The sequence below is a fragment of the Passer montanus genome, unplaced genomic scaffold, assembly GCF_014805655.1.
Source record: "Passer montanus isolate IOZ18808 unplaced genomic scaffold, ASM1480565v1 scaffold2, whole genome shotgun sequence".
Taxonomy (NCBI): domain Eukaryota; kingdom Metazoa; phylum Chordata; class Aves; order Passeriformes; family Passeridae; genus Passer; species Passer montanus.
Genome location: NW_024366591.1, coordinates 14,238,530 through 14,252,641, shown reverse-complemented (window position 1 = coordinate 14,252,641; position 14,112 = coordinate 14,238,530). Strand labels below are relative to the sequence as shown.

Sequence of the window (14,112 nt, the reverse complement as noted above, 5' to 3'; positions counted from 1 at the left end):
GAAAGCCTAGAATTTGTTATTGTTTGGGTTCCCTGTGTTCTTTGAGGACAGGAGTAGCTCTGAAGTGCAAAAGATTTTTCCAAAGTTTAAGAATAGAAATTTATAGCTCCTTGTAAAGTAATTTCCAAGGTATCTTGTAAAAGGATCAAGAACTGGGAATATCAGTGTTATTTAGAAAATTCATTGTCATGTTTATATTGGGTAGCTTTGTAATTACAGAAATCTTCCTAAGTAACGTATATGTGCTTCCAGCATGAACACATATACACAATTGTGCAATACTAAAGTGTTTTCTTGCTTTGATATAATTTATTTTACATAAAAAATACTGCTCAAACACAAGTAACTGATGGTATAAAATATATGGTAACACAGCTACATGTGCTGTTTGTATGCCGAGAACTACAGCTTGTTTCATTTCTCAGCTGAAAGCATTTTATGATTTTTTTTCTTTGAAGGTTTTGCCAAAATAGTTTTTTTTCTTAAACACGATATTTATCACTGTAAGCTATTGTTTAAACAAGGCAGTACTCAGAGATTGTTTAGACGTTTGAAAGAAGTAGAACAGTGCTGGTATAGCTACTGGTATCAGCTGCAGCCTCATTTCTTTGACAAGGATGTTGTGTCTGCATTCTTTGGGGCTGCATGTGTGTTTCTCCCTTACCTCTCCCATATCTGTTTGTAGTATATAGATATGCTGAATTTGCAGCTCATGCGACCTTGTTGTTAATACAGCCCCAAGGTTAAGATTCTGGTTTATCCCACGCCAAGTATTTGTTTGTATGTGTTTCTTTAAAATAATGCTGTGCCATCTGTGTATGTGTACCCAGAAAATTGTGTGCTAATGTTTTCTGGCAACTCTTGGGCATGGTAATTCGGAATTGAGAAATAAGGATTTCCCCCAAATCCTTGATGTACAGGTTTGAAGTATAGACTTCAAGTGCTCTTAATTGTGATGACTCTCATGATGTCAATGTCCTTTTCTACCCTTATATTTGTTTGGGGACCACTCTTTGACTATTACAAAACTGTTAGAAGTGCCATATTCTGTTGGAGTTGAACATTTGAACTCAGCTTATTTTAATTTGTGTGTAGCTATGTTGCTCTGTACAAGCAAAGAAATCAGTGTACTTAATGTAGAATGTCAGATAGAAAATGAAGAGGAAATAAAGTTTGTTTTACCTGGTTTAGATGAGCCTTTTTGTACTCATTGTTCACCTGAACAATTCATTTATTACTAGTGCGTTTGAATTACAAATCTGCAATAATGATCAAGTGACTTACGAAAATTACAGTCTGAAACTACTTTAAAATTGAATACAAACACTTTCACGACACAAAAGTAACTAAAACACTTTGTTACAAGCATTTTCTATTTTGTCCAGCCACATGGAGAGATGAGCAACAGTGATGCATCAGCCTTTTTGTGGCTGCCTAGAAAGCTCTTGTACACCACATTTTCAAATCAACACAATCCTTACCACTCAGGAAACAAATTCCTCAATCAGTGCCAGAGACTTCTTAGCACTATGGTAATTATGTTTCAGTTTTTTAGGGAGAGTTATCTTTGACTGCTGATTTAGCAGAAATTAGCTGAACGCATGAAGGGTTTTTGAGCTCCTCTTATGCATAAAATATGTTGGCTGGGATGCCAGCATGATTTTTCCAGAGAGTCATAAGCCTTATGGCACTTCAAGCACCATCATATTTTCTGTCTGTAGATTTTGTATATTGATTTACGTTGGAAATGTAAACTGCCTTAGCCCTGTGGCCCAAAGTTGCTATAGTAAGTTCTGGGACAATGCCAAAAATATACAGCTAGGATGAGAACCTGGTGGCTGTTGTAAAGTGTGTTGTTCAAAGAACAAAAAGGTTTGTCATGTTTTGTGATTTATTTTTAAACACAGAGGAGCAGCAGTGCACCAATGGCTGGGCAACTGAGATTAATAGAGAGATGGGCATTCCAGTCCATGGAGATTGCTGTCCAGCAGCAGCATTATGTGGGAACTTGATATAGAATACATCAAATCCTTCCTGGTACTTGATGCCAGTTATTGCTGGTGTTCTGGAGGAGTGCTGTGTGACTGAAGAAAAGTGAGACCCAGGACAGGTTTTGTAGGAAAAAAAAAAAAAAGGAAAAAACAAAAGGTCCCTGAGTTAGAACTAGTCAGAGCAGACCACTCCAGCTTCCAGTAGTTAATGAAATAGGATTTGCTGAAGTTGTTTTCAATTGAAAGTAGATACCATAAACAGGGAGGTGACTAATTAGTATCTGAGGTTTTGATCAACTGTCTGGACTAAAAACTATGAATTACCAGTGGTATTCCCTTCTGTGAGAAAATGTAACAGCTGTGTTTGAGTCACAGAGGGAGAAGGGTGGAAAACAAAAGAACTCATGCATGCCTTTTTGATATATTCTATTATGATTTCTAAATCCTATGTTAACTTTATGGTGGATATCTGTTTGCTATATAAATAACTTGGGGGGAGGTGTGCTCTGATATATTGAGAAATGGTTTTGTTGAAATTGTTTCACTGCAAGTATTACTTGCTTTCATAATCTGATATTTTTGTGTACTGTTTTTGTTAAAGTCAACTGAAATTTCAGCATATAAAGACTGCAGAACTGTGCTTTGTATGCAAAGGTTTTAAAGAAACAATTGTCAATAGCTGTTTGACAATCTTGGTATTTTCTTGTGCTGTTTTTCTTATGATCTTCAGTGCTTGTTGAAGGCTTGGTTAACTGAGAAAGAAGAGGCTTTGAGTAAGGTCCAGACAAGCAACTTTAAAGATCAAACGGACCTGAGTGTGAATGTTCGAAAACTAGCAGTGAGTATTGATGTCCTGCTCTATCCCATCAAATCTCATAGACTAGATGAGTGGCAAATTACTGGTTTGACCCTAGTAGGAGCTGTGAATGCATGACACAGAAGCCAGGGCAACATTCTCTCCTTGCCAGATTCTTGCACTTGAATTGAAAACATATGTGCTATTTACTCCATGCCATTCTATGTTGGTGTGCCAAACTCTGAAACAGCTATCCCAGATTTTTCAGAGGGTTTGGATGTTATTGCAGGCCACCAGTCAGCTGTGCTTTCCAAGGTATAGGTTTGTGGTGTGGGTTTTTCTTTATTTCATTGGAGCAGCCTTGTACCTGAGCTAATAATTTGTGACTTACTGAAGAGATACTGCTGGTTCCTCTAGGAGGTGTTTCAAGGATGTGCTCTTTAAAAATAGTGTCTGTTAGTGCTTTTTTTACACAGAACAACTGTTCATCTGGCTCAGGTAGTACATCTTTCACCCTGTCACCACCCTTTCAAACCCCTGTGCGTTTTAGCCATGGAACTAAAATTAGGGGAAGTAGAATGCTCCATGTTATATTTTAATATTTTCTTTTAACTACAGATTTTAAAAGAGGACATGGGTATGAAACGACAAACACTAGACCAGCTGAATGAACTAGGTCAGGATGTGGCCCAAATCCTTGGGAATGGCAAAGCATCCAGTAAAATTGATCAGGATCAAGAAGAGCTAACTCAGAGGTGGGACAGTTTGGTTCAGAAGCTAGAGGATTACTCTAATCAGGTATTTACAAGGCTTTATTACTTTTTAGCTTTTTGTATGACTGCATGCGTGCAAACTTCACTGTATTAGCAAAATTGTCCAGGCATCAGGCTAGAGACGTAGCTGAGTGCTTTTTCACGTGGGACTGACAAAGCTGCCTGCATTTTTGGTCTCAAAAGCCCAAGTTGTTAACCTGACAAGTATTATTACTCCTTTCTCACACAGATTAAGCTTCATTTTTCTGATGAGTAAAACAGGCTTGCCATGTACTAACAGTCAATGCACATGCCTTTAAACATTATAAGAGTTCTGGGACTGGATTTAAATCTGATACTAAAAGAAAACAAAGGCAGAACCCAAACCCCAGAATAGATAAATAAATGGGAGTCATACAAGTATTTATGCTCTGTGAGTATGATTTCTCATCCATTGAAAATAGAGTAGTTGTTTGTTTGACATGTAATGATGATAGCCAAGCTGGATTGTTCAATGTTTATTTTAGTGTTTTGAGTGCTTGGTAATGTTTTTATTTAGACAGAACTCCTACTGGATTCTATGACAGTTTTATTTGACAGCTTTATAACTCATATGTGCTTTTTCTGGTGATATTAATATGTTGTTATTGTGAAAACCATGGCACTAATTCATGATCCATTTAATGTATAGTGAATGAGTTGTGCAGTCTGGGTAGGGGCTCATTTCAGCCATGTGGCTTTAATTTGTTCTTCTGTTTGAGTCAAAGCACTAGAGAATGCCAATTCCTGTTTCTATCCTTTCACTCCCCTTAAATATCAAGCACATACTTGGAACTTACAGGTTGAGTCTCCAGGGACTTACCTTATAACCTGATAAAGAGCATAGGAGGTTTCTTTTGACTCAAGTGAGCTTTTAGGTCACATTCACTGTGTATCAGCTCTTCATGAGATCTAGGCTTTATTTTATAGAATAAGAGTAGAGTAGTAGTAATATGTAGAATTGCTAATAATAAACTTCAAGTACCTTGGTTCGTTTTGTGAAGAAATTATGAAAGAAAATACATATAATGCTCCTTTTGTTAATTTTAGTTCACTTGGACTGGCATGATTCTAGCTGAACTGAGAATTTTGATGCTTGATTCCCATCTGTAAAATGAGAATAATGATCTTTTTCTCTGGAGTGTATCTATGATAAAGGTGCTTCATGACAGCTCGATGTGGTCGTTTGTGGGAGTGAATGAACAGGCTTTTATGTCTGAATAAAAGAAAATAAGAAAAAGCAACTCTGCTTGTGTAAAAATGGCACATAATCCTTACCCTAAATTATTTTGTATAGGTAACTCAAGCTGTAGGAAGCGTAGGAATGTCACAGGTTTCACAGAAGACTGCTGCAGAAACACCATTGAAGGAACAGGTAGTGGTTAAACAGTCCAGACAAGAATTACCCCCACCACCACTCCCAAAGAAAAGGCAAATTCCAGGGGACAGTGAAGCAAAGAAAAAGTAAGTACACGTCACTGCAGTTTTCCCTTGCTCATTGGATACTACAGAGACTGTCTTGACTTTTGATCCTTCTTTTATGCAAGTGAGCAATGCTTAAGTTGCTGCTGTGAGGTTGGGTTTGGGGGCTTGTCTAGATTATCTCCAGTCATCTCTTTCAACCCTATAGATTCTGTGATTCTTTGAATGGGAATGGAATGTTTGCTGACTACTTTACTGCCCTGTTTTTGTTTTCAGAGAAGCAGAAAACCTGTAGCTTCCATTAATTTCAACGGAAAACAGGGATGTTTTGTTTCTCATAGAAGCAGGTCTTCAGTCCTTTGTACCTCAGCTGCTTTGCTGAAAAGACAGATTTCTATTTACTTCCTTTAAGAAAAACATTTCATCTTTGCTCAAGAGGTGGTGTGAAAGTGTCAAGCATTTTGATTGATTTATTATTTATTTCTAATTTTTATAAAACATGAGAAAAATGGGAGAAACCGCACAAAAAAAGATGCCCAGAAACATTTTCCATCTCTCTTGTATTTAGTAATTGGAATAATATTACATTGATATCTACTTTGACAAGTATTTCTGGAGTTGCTGGTGTTAATTTGCATATACAGTCTCATAGAACCATTTGGGCTGGAAGGGACTTCAAAGATCATGTCATTCCAACCTCCCTGCTATGGACAGGGGCACCTTCCATTAATGCAGGTTCTTTGGAGCCTTATCTAGTCTGGTCTGATAGGCTTCCAGGGATGGAGCATCCACAGCTTCTTTGGGCAACCTGTTCCAGTATCCCACCACCCTCATACTAAAGAATTTCTTTCTTATATGTCATCTAAAATATACTCTCTTTAACTTTAGAAGTTACTCCTTGTCCTATCAATACACTTCCCCACTGAGTCCCTCTCCATTTTTCTTGTAGCTCCCCTTTAGGTACTGGAAGGCTGCTATCAAGTTTTCCTGGAACCTTCTCTCCTCTTAAGCCTAACAGTATTTAATAATTGGTGTTGAATTTTTGTTATTAAATAGCATACCTAAAACTAAAGGAATTGTTTCAATATGAATTAGGAAATTAAATGCTGTATGCTCAACATTTGGATTTTTGTGCTTAGCTGAGGAAATGAATATTTCCTTGAAGTATCACTGGTTTAAATCTTTGTCAGGTCATTCAGAGATACAATAGAGGCTGCATCAAGACTAAGGAGTTGCTGTGTGTTTGCACAGTGAAGAAGAGTTTTTAAATTAATTTTTTTTTTTCTGGAGGAGGAATAGAGGTTTGAAGGGGTGAGGAACTTGCCCAAACCCTCTTGAGGACTGTTTTCAGACCTTTTGAGCTCTGGTAGGAATGGTGTGTGCATCTGGACATGCCAGGGCAGTAAAGTAGTCAGCAACCATCTGTCCTTTCTGTGCATCTTCAGTTGTAGAAACTATTCTAGATTTTGAAAGCAAAAGTGATTTATCTGTCATCTGTTTTCCTAGAGTTAAAACCAGGGGTAGTAAAAATAGGTCATAAACTTTGATGCTTTTGCGTGTTTCCATTTATTTCTGTTGGAACTACAAATAACCAGTAAGTGGAATTTTGCCAGTTTTCCCATGAAAAATTTGATTGACAATTGCATTTATTGGGGTTCTGTTATTCCATGTTAGGATTCACACTGTTAAGTAATCTACTTGTAATACAACCTGACTTGTGGTCTGTACAGTGTATCTGTCCATCTCTCAAGTTCTGTACAGTACTGGTTAATTTCAAAGTTGATTGTGGTGGTGTTAGGCTGTAGCTTAGAGGTCATAGGGGTAAGAAAGTTGTTAGTATAGATATGTGCACTGTAGACAGAACCAGTAAGCTATAAGTTAATCTTTTGTCAGCTAAGTGTGCAAAAATGTTTGTCAGCTGTAAATGCCACTGTTAGCTTTTCCTTCAAACAAAACAGTGTTTGTTGCAGACTTTTGAAACTTAGAACTACAATTCTTATTTGTTTTGTTCCTGAAGTCTACTTATTACTTTCAAAATACTTGGCATTGAGAGATCTGTTTTGTAACATATGAAGAGAAATGCTTATAATTTACGTGAAGCTGTGTGTAAAATAAATTGCACCATGTATTCTCAATTTGTTCCTGAAGGCTGATACTGTGGGTATAATTTTTATTATGGTAGGCTTTTAAAAGTCTGTCTCTATTTCCTGTGAGTAGTAATATGAGGAGCATGAATTTTGTGTAAAGCCTTGCTAGTTTGGGATTAAATAATGTGCTGAACTTTAAGACTTTTGATTTTTAAGACAGAGTGAAACCAAAAAACAAACCACTGTCTGACCTTTTAAACTAGGTTTGATGCTGAAAGTACTGAGCTCTTGAACTGGATCGCAAAATCAAAATCTGCCATTCAGGCCACAGACATCAAAGAATATAAGAAGATGAGAGAGACTTCAAGCATGAAAGAAAAATTGAAGGTAAAATGGGGAGATAGAGCATGTTTCAGTGAATACTGTACTTTGTATCTAAGCTGGCTGTCAGCTGGAGGTGTGAGCTGATCCGCATGCTTTGAGGGGATTAAGTCTCTCAGTTAAATAGTTTCAGAACTGAGCATACATGGAAATCTCTGACCAGCTGGATACATTTTTTTTGCTGGTGTTGTTGCGTAATCCACAGGAAATTTTAAAAACATAAATTACTGATGTCTCCCTTGGAGTTCTGAAGAATGTCTGTCTTAAGGATTATTATCTTTTACACTAAGTAGCATATTTTGGTTTAATGTTTCACAGTTGGAAATGGCCTTGATTGACACTACTTATATAATATTGGTGGAGATAGGCCAGTGGCGTGCTCAGAGACCCCTTGAATCATGCTGTGACCCTCCTCAAACACTGTACCACTCAAGGTCCAAAGTGGTTTGTTATAATGCTTGGACATGTTGTTTGCTCTATTAATTTTGGAGAAAACCTGATTTTGTTACAGCTTGTGTACAGTATTGCTGACCTGCAAGACAGACTACATAATCTTACAGAATCTTATGGGAGCTGTGAAGTAACCATTTTATTTTCTATTCCTTGTCAGGAATGTATTCTTGCCGTTCTCTGGTTCTTGAGCATTCTTTGTTAATGAAGACTCAATGGAGCTTTAGCAGGACCTGACTCTGCTTTTGAAATCAAAAACATTACTTAAAAATCTCTATAAAGAGGCTCCTCCATAGTGCTCTCGTGGAAAATGGTGCCAGTAGGAATGTTTGGAATGGCAGTACTGTTGGAAAGAAAAACCAAAACAACTATCCCAATATTTTATTTATAGATCTTTAAGAATATTTATAACTCTTTAAAAAAGAGGTCCTGAGATGAACATCAGGTTCCCATGAACAGTACTTTTTTTTAATTGTTGGACTCTAAGTGGATAGGACAGAGTTTGTTCTTCCCAGCTGTGCAAATAAGTGCATGCTTCTGAATGTACTGTAGGAAGCCTAAACCAGAGTAATGACCTTTGACATGAGGTTCAAAAAGATTTTAGTTTGGATATGCATTGTTGTAATCACAGAGGATTGTAAAGTTGTGATTTTGTGGCCAAGGAACTCATCTTTCCTCTGTGGATGTATTCTACTTATTGACTCACAAAAAATATTCACCAATATGTATAACTTGTGGGAGGAGCTTTTTCCTTTAAAAACTTTGGTAGTCATGGAGAATTTCCCTCTCCAAGTCTTTGTAAGGGAGAGAAAAGCACTAGAGCTTATAAGAGTGGATTACTGGTATGCTATAGTTCTTGCTGTTTGGAAGAACTGTTCTAGGGAACAGGTCTGTTGGTCCCTTCTACTGGAAATCAGAGTAGAAACTGTAGAAATGAAGGGGCCATTAAAAAGGTGGTCTTTTCTCCACTGGTTCACATTAGCGGATTACAGGTGGATTTTTGAGCACAAGTGACTTGTTTTAACTGTTGTCCCAATATCTTATTTCACACTGTGGAATCGTCAAGCTGTTAAACGATATTTTATTCCTGGTGCTGTAGTACTAATCTCTCACATGCCTGCTACTTGTGAGAGGTGACTCATTTTGCATTTGTTTTCTGCACAAGCAGAACTAACATGCATCTCAGAAGGTGGTGTATCCAGAATAATGATGTGTTTTGGGTAGTAGTGGGAAAATATTACTGGGGGAAGCAGAGAAGTCAAGGAAAATAACCCTTGCTGACAGTATATTCCTTATTTGATTCACTTTGAAGGTGATTGAAAAGGAAAGAGCTGAAAAAAGCCAGAAGTTAGATGAACTGAAACGAAGTGGACACATTCTTTTGGATCAAATGGGAAAGGGTAAGCAGCTTGGAGGTTTTGCTCGTTTGTGATTTAATTAGTTGAGTTGCTGGGAAATAATATTGAAATACATTATCTCCTTCCTTCTCCCTCCATTTTCTTTCCTTCAGTGGTCATTGTTACTGTTACTAGTTAGTTGTGTGTTTTTTCAATTAAAGCTTTTAGAAAAGCAATATTATTCATTAATGTGCATGTGTTCATTTCCAATCTTTTAAGGGGTATTTTAAGAAATTATTTCTCTTTCAGTAACAATGCTAGATACATGGTTTCAAGGAAGTAGTTTGATTTTAAGTACAAGTTTTAAAACAACTGCTATAGAGAAGTGAAATTTTTGAAGCCAAATTTAAACTTGATACATATGTGTCTATCTCTTTTTTTCATAGTTTTATCTATTTTTGTAAAAACTGTCCATGGTTTTAATGATGCAGTTACAATCTATGGCTCAAAGGCAAGAGAGAAGTCTATATGATTGGGAAAATGATTGCCAATTAAAACCCTGATAAATGACATCCATGACAATTGAAGCCTTGCCAAAATCTTGTTTCATATTGAAAAAACAAAAACATAGCTTTTATAGAGGTATCATTCCATCAGTAGAATGATACCTCTATAAAAGAGATGTTCATATCAATTAGAGGCAATCTTTTAGATCTGCTGTGCACTTGACTTCCGGTGAAGTTATCATCACTGGAGCATTCAGACAGGAGAGAGGATGGTATCACTGTCCTGCATAATGACCAGCATCCCTTTAGAAAATGGTGAATTCCAATGGATTTCTGAGCAATCACAATTTTTTGCAGTCCAATGCTTTGCTTGTATGCCCCAATTTACAAAGCATGTCCAGTCCTCCCTCCTTGCCTACTGCAGCTGAAGCTTTTTGCAGTAGTACTATTGCCCTGAAGTTAATGGCTGAAAGCCATTGATTTGACCTGGAGTTTGGTTTATAAAAATTTTTCAAACCTGAACAGAAATTAATGCTCCCTTCCTCTTTCTTCTACAAACCCTTGTAACTGTGATATGATAGGTTATGGTATGAAACCAGCATGTGTTAACCATAACAAGAAATGCATAGTTGAAAAGCTGCTTTATATCAGCAAGGAGTAAGGTCAACAATTTGCTTTCTAATTGATTGTCAACTTAAGGGTTGGGATCTCTAGAAAATAACCAATCTACAGCCCCTGGTTTTGTTAGGGTCTGATAGTATGTTCTGTCCAGCTCAGGCTCACAGCCTTTTTCCACACTGAGGCCCAGCTACACCTGTGTGGAATAATGCACAGCACTGGCACATTTGTGCCTACATCCATTTTTTCCTGGGGCAGGTACAGGCTGTGCCATAATGGCAGTGACTGGTCTTTGTGTGCATGCTCCTCCCCTGTGGCTGCTGTGCTGTTGGTGTGCCAATCCTGTGGCCATCGTGTGAGCACAGGGACATCTGTGGAGCAGGGTCATCAAGTGCTCCAGTAGAAGCTGGCTGGCTGCCCTGACCAGCGCTCTGGACTCTACTTGTGCTAGAATGGTTCAGAAAAAAAACCCTCTCTGTGTCTTTCCTCAAAATTAGAGTATCTCACTCTTCATTTTACTAGAAATATAAACCTGAAAGGGTGCTAGTAATAAGTGTAGATTTATAGATATTGAACTTTGATTCCAAGTGTTTTGTATATTAATGTGAAAGTGCTCTTATTTGAAGAGAGGAAAGGTTAAATGCCTGTTAATGAAAATGTGTTGCAGTTAATATAACAATAATTTGTATAATCTTTGTAGAAGGACTTCCTACAGTGGATGTAAAATCTGTGATGGAGAAAATTTTGTCGGGGTGGAAAGATGTGGTTCAAAATCTAGAAGAAGTGGCTAGAAAGATAAAGTACCAGGAAGATATAAATGCTTATTTAAAGGAAATGAATGAGCTTGAGAAGACTTTAATTGAGAAGAATGACTGGCTTAAAAAAGACTCTTCTTCAACGTCCCAGTCCTCGGCAGTCTTGAAAGACTTATGTCAGGTAAGTGTGGCCAAACTTGCTAATTTTGAAATGAAGCTGTCAGAAGCACAGGATGCCCCAGTAGACCTTGGCCTAGTCAGTAAGGTAACTCAGTTTCTAAGGCATGCAGGGCACCTGGCTTGACTGGAAGATTTTAGAATCTGTCACAGAAATGGTTTAGTGTTGTCACCCTAGTAAATGTGAATGAGCTGTGCTGCAGTAGTGTACTAAAATCTTTGTGTTTGCAGGGTAAGTATAAATTTTGGTTTTGGTTTTTCTTTTACAGCAGGAGTTAACTCATCTTATAAGCCTGAGTCCACAGTTGGAACATCTGAAAGCCACCTGCAAGACACTCACCTCTCAGCCCATGCCTCCAAATTTCATTCAGGAGAACTTGAGTTGTGTTCTTGATCACTTCAAATTGACTCGTCAGAAACTAGAGGAGCGTCATCAACAGCTGAAAAAAGGTAAATAAATAAACATAAATACGTTAGCATAAAGCCTCCTGCTTACTTGTGTTTTGATCTTATTTCTTTTTTATTTGTTTTGAGCTAAGTGAAAACTCATTGAATTCTGGTGGAGTTTTTGTAGTGTTTGTTAGATGTTGTGCCGAACGGACAAAATTATTTTATTCACCTGGAGCAATGTGGCCTTCTCTGTGGACAATTCAAAAATCTATCATTCCATAGTGTTAAAAATGACTATGCAAGGATGCAACATTCCTGAAACCTCATTTAACTACTTAGCAGGACATATTTAAGGCGGGTGATATAGCGGAGAAATCTGTCTCTCTCTGCCACTTACAGAAATAAATATTCTGTAATGAAATACTATAAATGAAAAGTAGAATATTAGGAGAACCTTGTAAAATGAAAGTGCGTATTTGAAATTTATTCTTTTTCATAGCTTTGAGCACATTACTCATACATAATTCCTTTTGGAAATTTCATCTTTGAAGTGATTTGAATCTGGCTTGCTTTTCAGGCAGTTTCTACTTGGGTTGTTGTTGCATTATAAATTTCATTATGAGCATTCAAACCAGTCATGCTGGTTTTTAAAGAATTTTAAATGTAGTGCATGAAATATGTAGTTCTGGTAATACTTTACAGCTGAAGAGCAACAGCACAGACTTGTAAGAGATTTTTTTTTTTTCCTGAGTTTGTTTCAGAGTAATTTGAGGAAGTGTTTTATTAACAGCCCCAAGTTGAAGAGCATTAACACTCTATTCTGTGTGTAGTAAAATAGGCTTAATTACTAAATGGTTAGTCCATCTATACAATGTGTGGCACCAGGCCTGCAGGCTTCAATTATATCCATGCAGAAAACTGTATGAATGAAATATCTGTCAGCCATGTTCAAATTACAAGGGGATGTTTTCATTCTTACTGTAACTAGTTATTATTTTGTGGCTGATTTTGAGTTAATGTACTTGTGAGTAATTTTATTGGTATTTTGTATTTTGGTAACTATATATCATGGGACAAAAGTACCTTTTTTTTGTGTGTAACACTTGAGGTATTATTGATCTACTTACTGCTTGGTAGAAACACCATACTTATTCTAACACATTAAAATTGTGTTTGTGTGTCTTTTGAATGAGACAACCTGCTGAGAAGTTATATTGCTGAAGAACAGAGGGAAACGTTAGTTCAGAGTTTTAGCTGTTTATTTACAGCATAGTTGAATCGCTGCAAGGTAAAAACTTCCAGAATTATGTTAGTGCTGGAAACAACTGGTGGTGTGGCTTAAGCATTTGTGAACTGACAGAAGGCCAGCTCTTCTTATGGCTCTTCTTTGAGCCTCTGAAAATTCCCCCTTGGAGAGCTACTCAGTCCCAACTCTACTGGCAGTTTTTAGATAGGAATTGACTCAATATTTTTGTCACTGGGAAACTACTTTAACTATTTTCTTCTCCTTCAGGATTTTCTGTAGTTTAGTGACAGTGTACCTATATGCTTCTTATTAATTTTTCCCCTATCTTTAAATTGAGCTGGCTTTTGGAGAAAAGGGAGCTGGATAACTCTGATTCTCTCAAAAATGTTGACTCATTTTTATAAATGGTAGGACAGTTCTGACAGTAAGCTGTTGAAAAGCTACCTGGTGAAATCAGAACAAGGCTTAGATTCATTTTCACGTGGGGCAGTAACAAAATTGCTTAGGAATCCAGGGCCAGAGAATGTACATACCACAGTGCAGGACTTACAGTCAAAATCCTGTTTGCTGCAGTTATTCCAATTGGCTGTTTTCATTCTGAAATGCCACTGAGGTGCTGCCTCCTGTTTGGGATTCCACACAGGGCTGGATTGAACAAATTTTGAGATGTGGTTGAAGATGGCAAGCCATACTCCACCCAAACTTTAATTCCCCTTTAACTCTTTCTACATGGCATTTCTCTGCTGGTAACAGGCTGAAAGCTGGTTTTTTTAAATATATTTGTGTGGGTAAATAGATTAAAAACTGTAAAAAAGCAAGCAAAACACAAGCCCACACTAATATGTGTTTTATATATTTATATATACACACACTTTTTATAAATACTAGCTTATGTAGTTCCTAGATATAATGTGCATATTTAATTTAATATGGCTATTATATTTGCTATACTATGTTTTCTATATATAGTAGATATCTGTGTGTGTGTATTTGCAGATAAGTAGTAGATATGTCTAAGGCTTAAAAATGCAAAATACTCATTTTGGGTGCTTTATATATTTAAAATACTATGGATTATTCTTGGTATAATGACATATGATTTAAATACTATTGATTCTACCACCCCACCCACCCAAATAGATTTAGGTGCTTAAGTATATAAAAA

General features: G+C 37.0%; 1 protein-coding gene across 1 annotated transcript in view; it reads left to right on the top strand.

The window, feature by feature from the left end:
* UTRN (utrophin) overlaps nucleotides 1-14,112 on the top strand; it is a 303,831-nt gene that overhangs the window by 54,577 nt on the left and 235,142 nt on the right. The window contains exons 14-20 of the mRNA XM_039706856.1: nucleotides 2,722-2,829; nucleotides 3,406-3,585; nucleotides 4,876-5,042; nucleotides 7,351-7,474; nucleotides 9,231-9,318; nucleotides 11,080-11,315; nucleotides 11,581-11,761. Of these exons, the coding sequence (XP_039562790.1) occupies nucleotides 2,722-2,829; nucleotides 3,406-3,585; nucleotides 4,876-5,042; nucleotides 7,351-7,474; nucleotides 9,231-9,318; nucleotides 11,080-11,315; nucleotides 11,581-11,761 (1,084 nt within the window). The remainder of the gene's footprint in view (nucleotides 1-2,721; nucleotides 2,830-3,405; nucleotides 3,586-4,875; nucleotides 5,043-7,350; nucleotides 7,475-9,230; nucleotides 9,319-11,079; nucleotides 11,316-11,580; nucleotides 11,762-14,112) is intronic.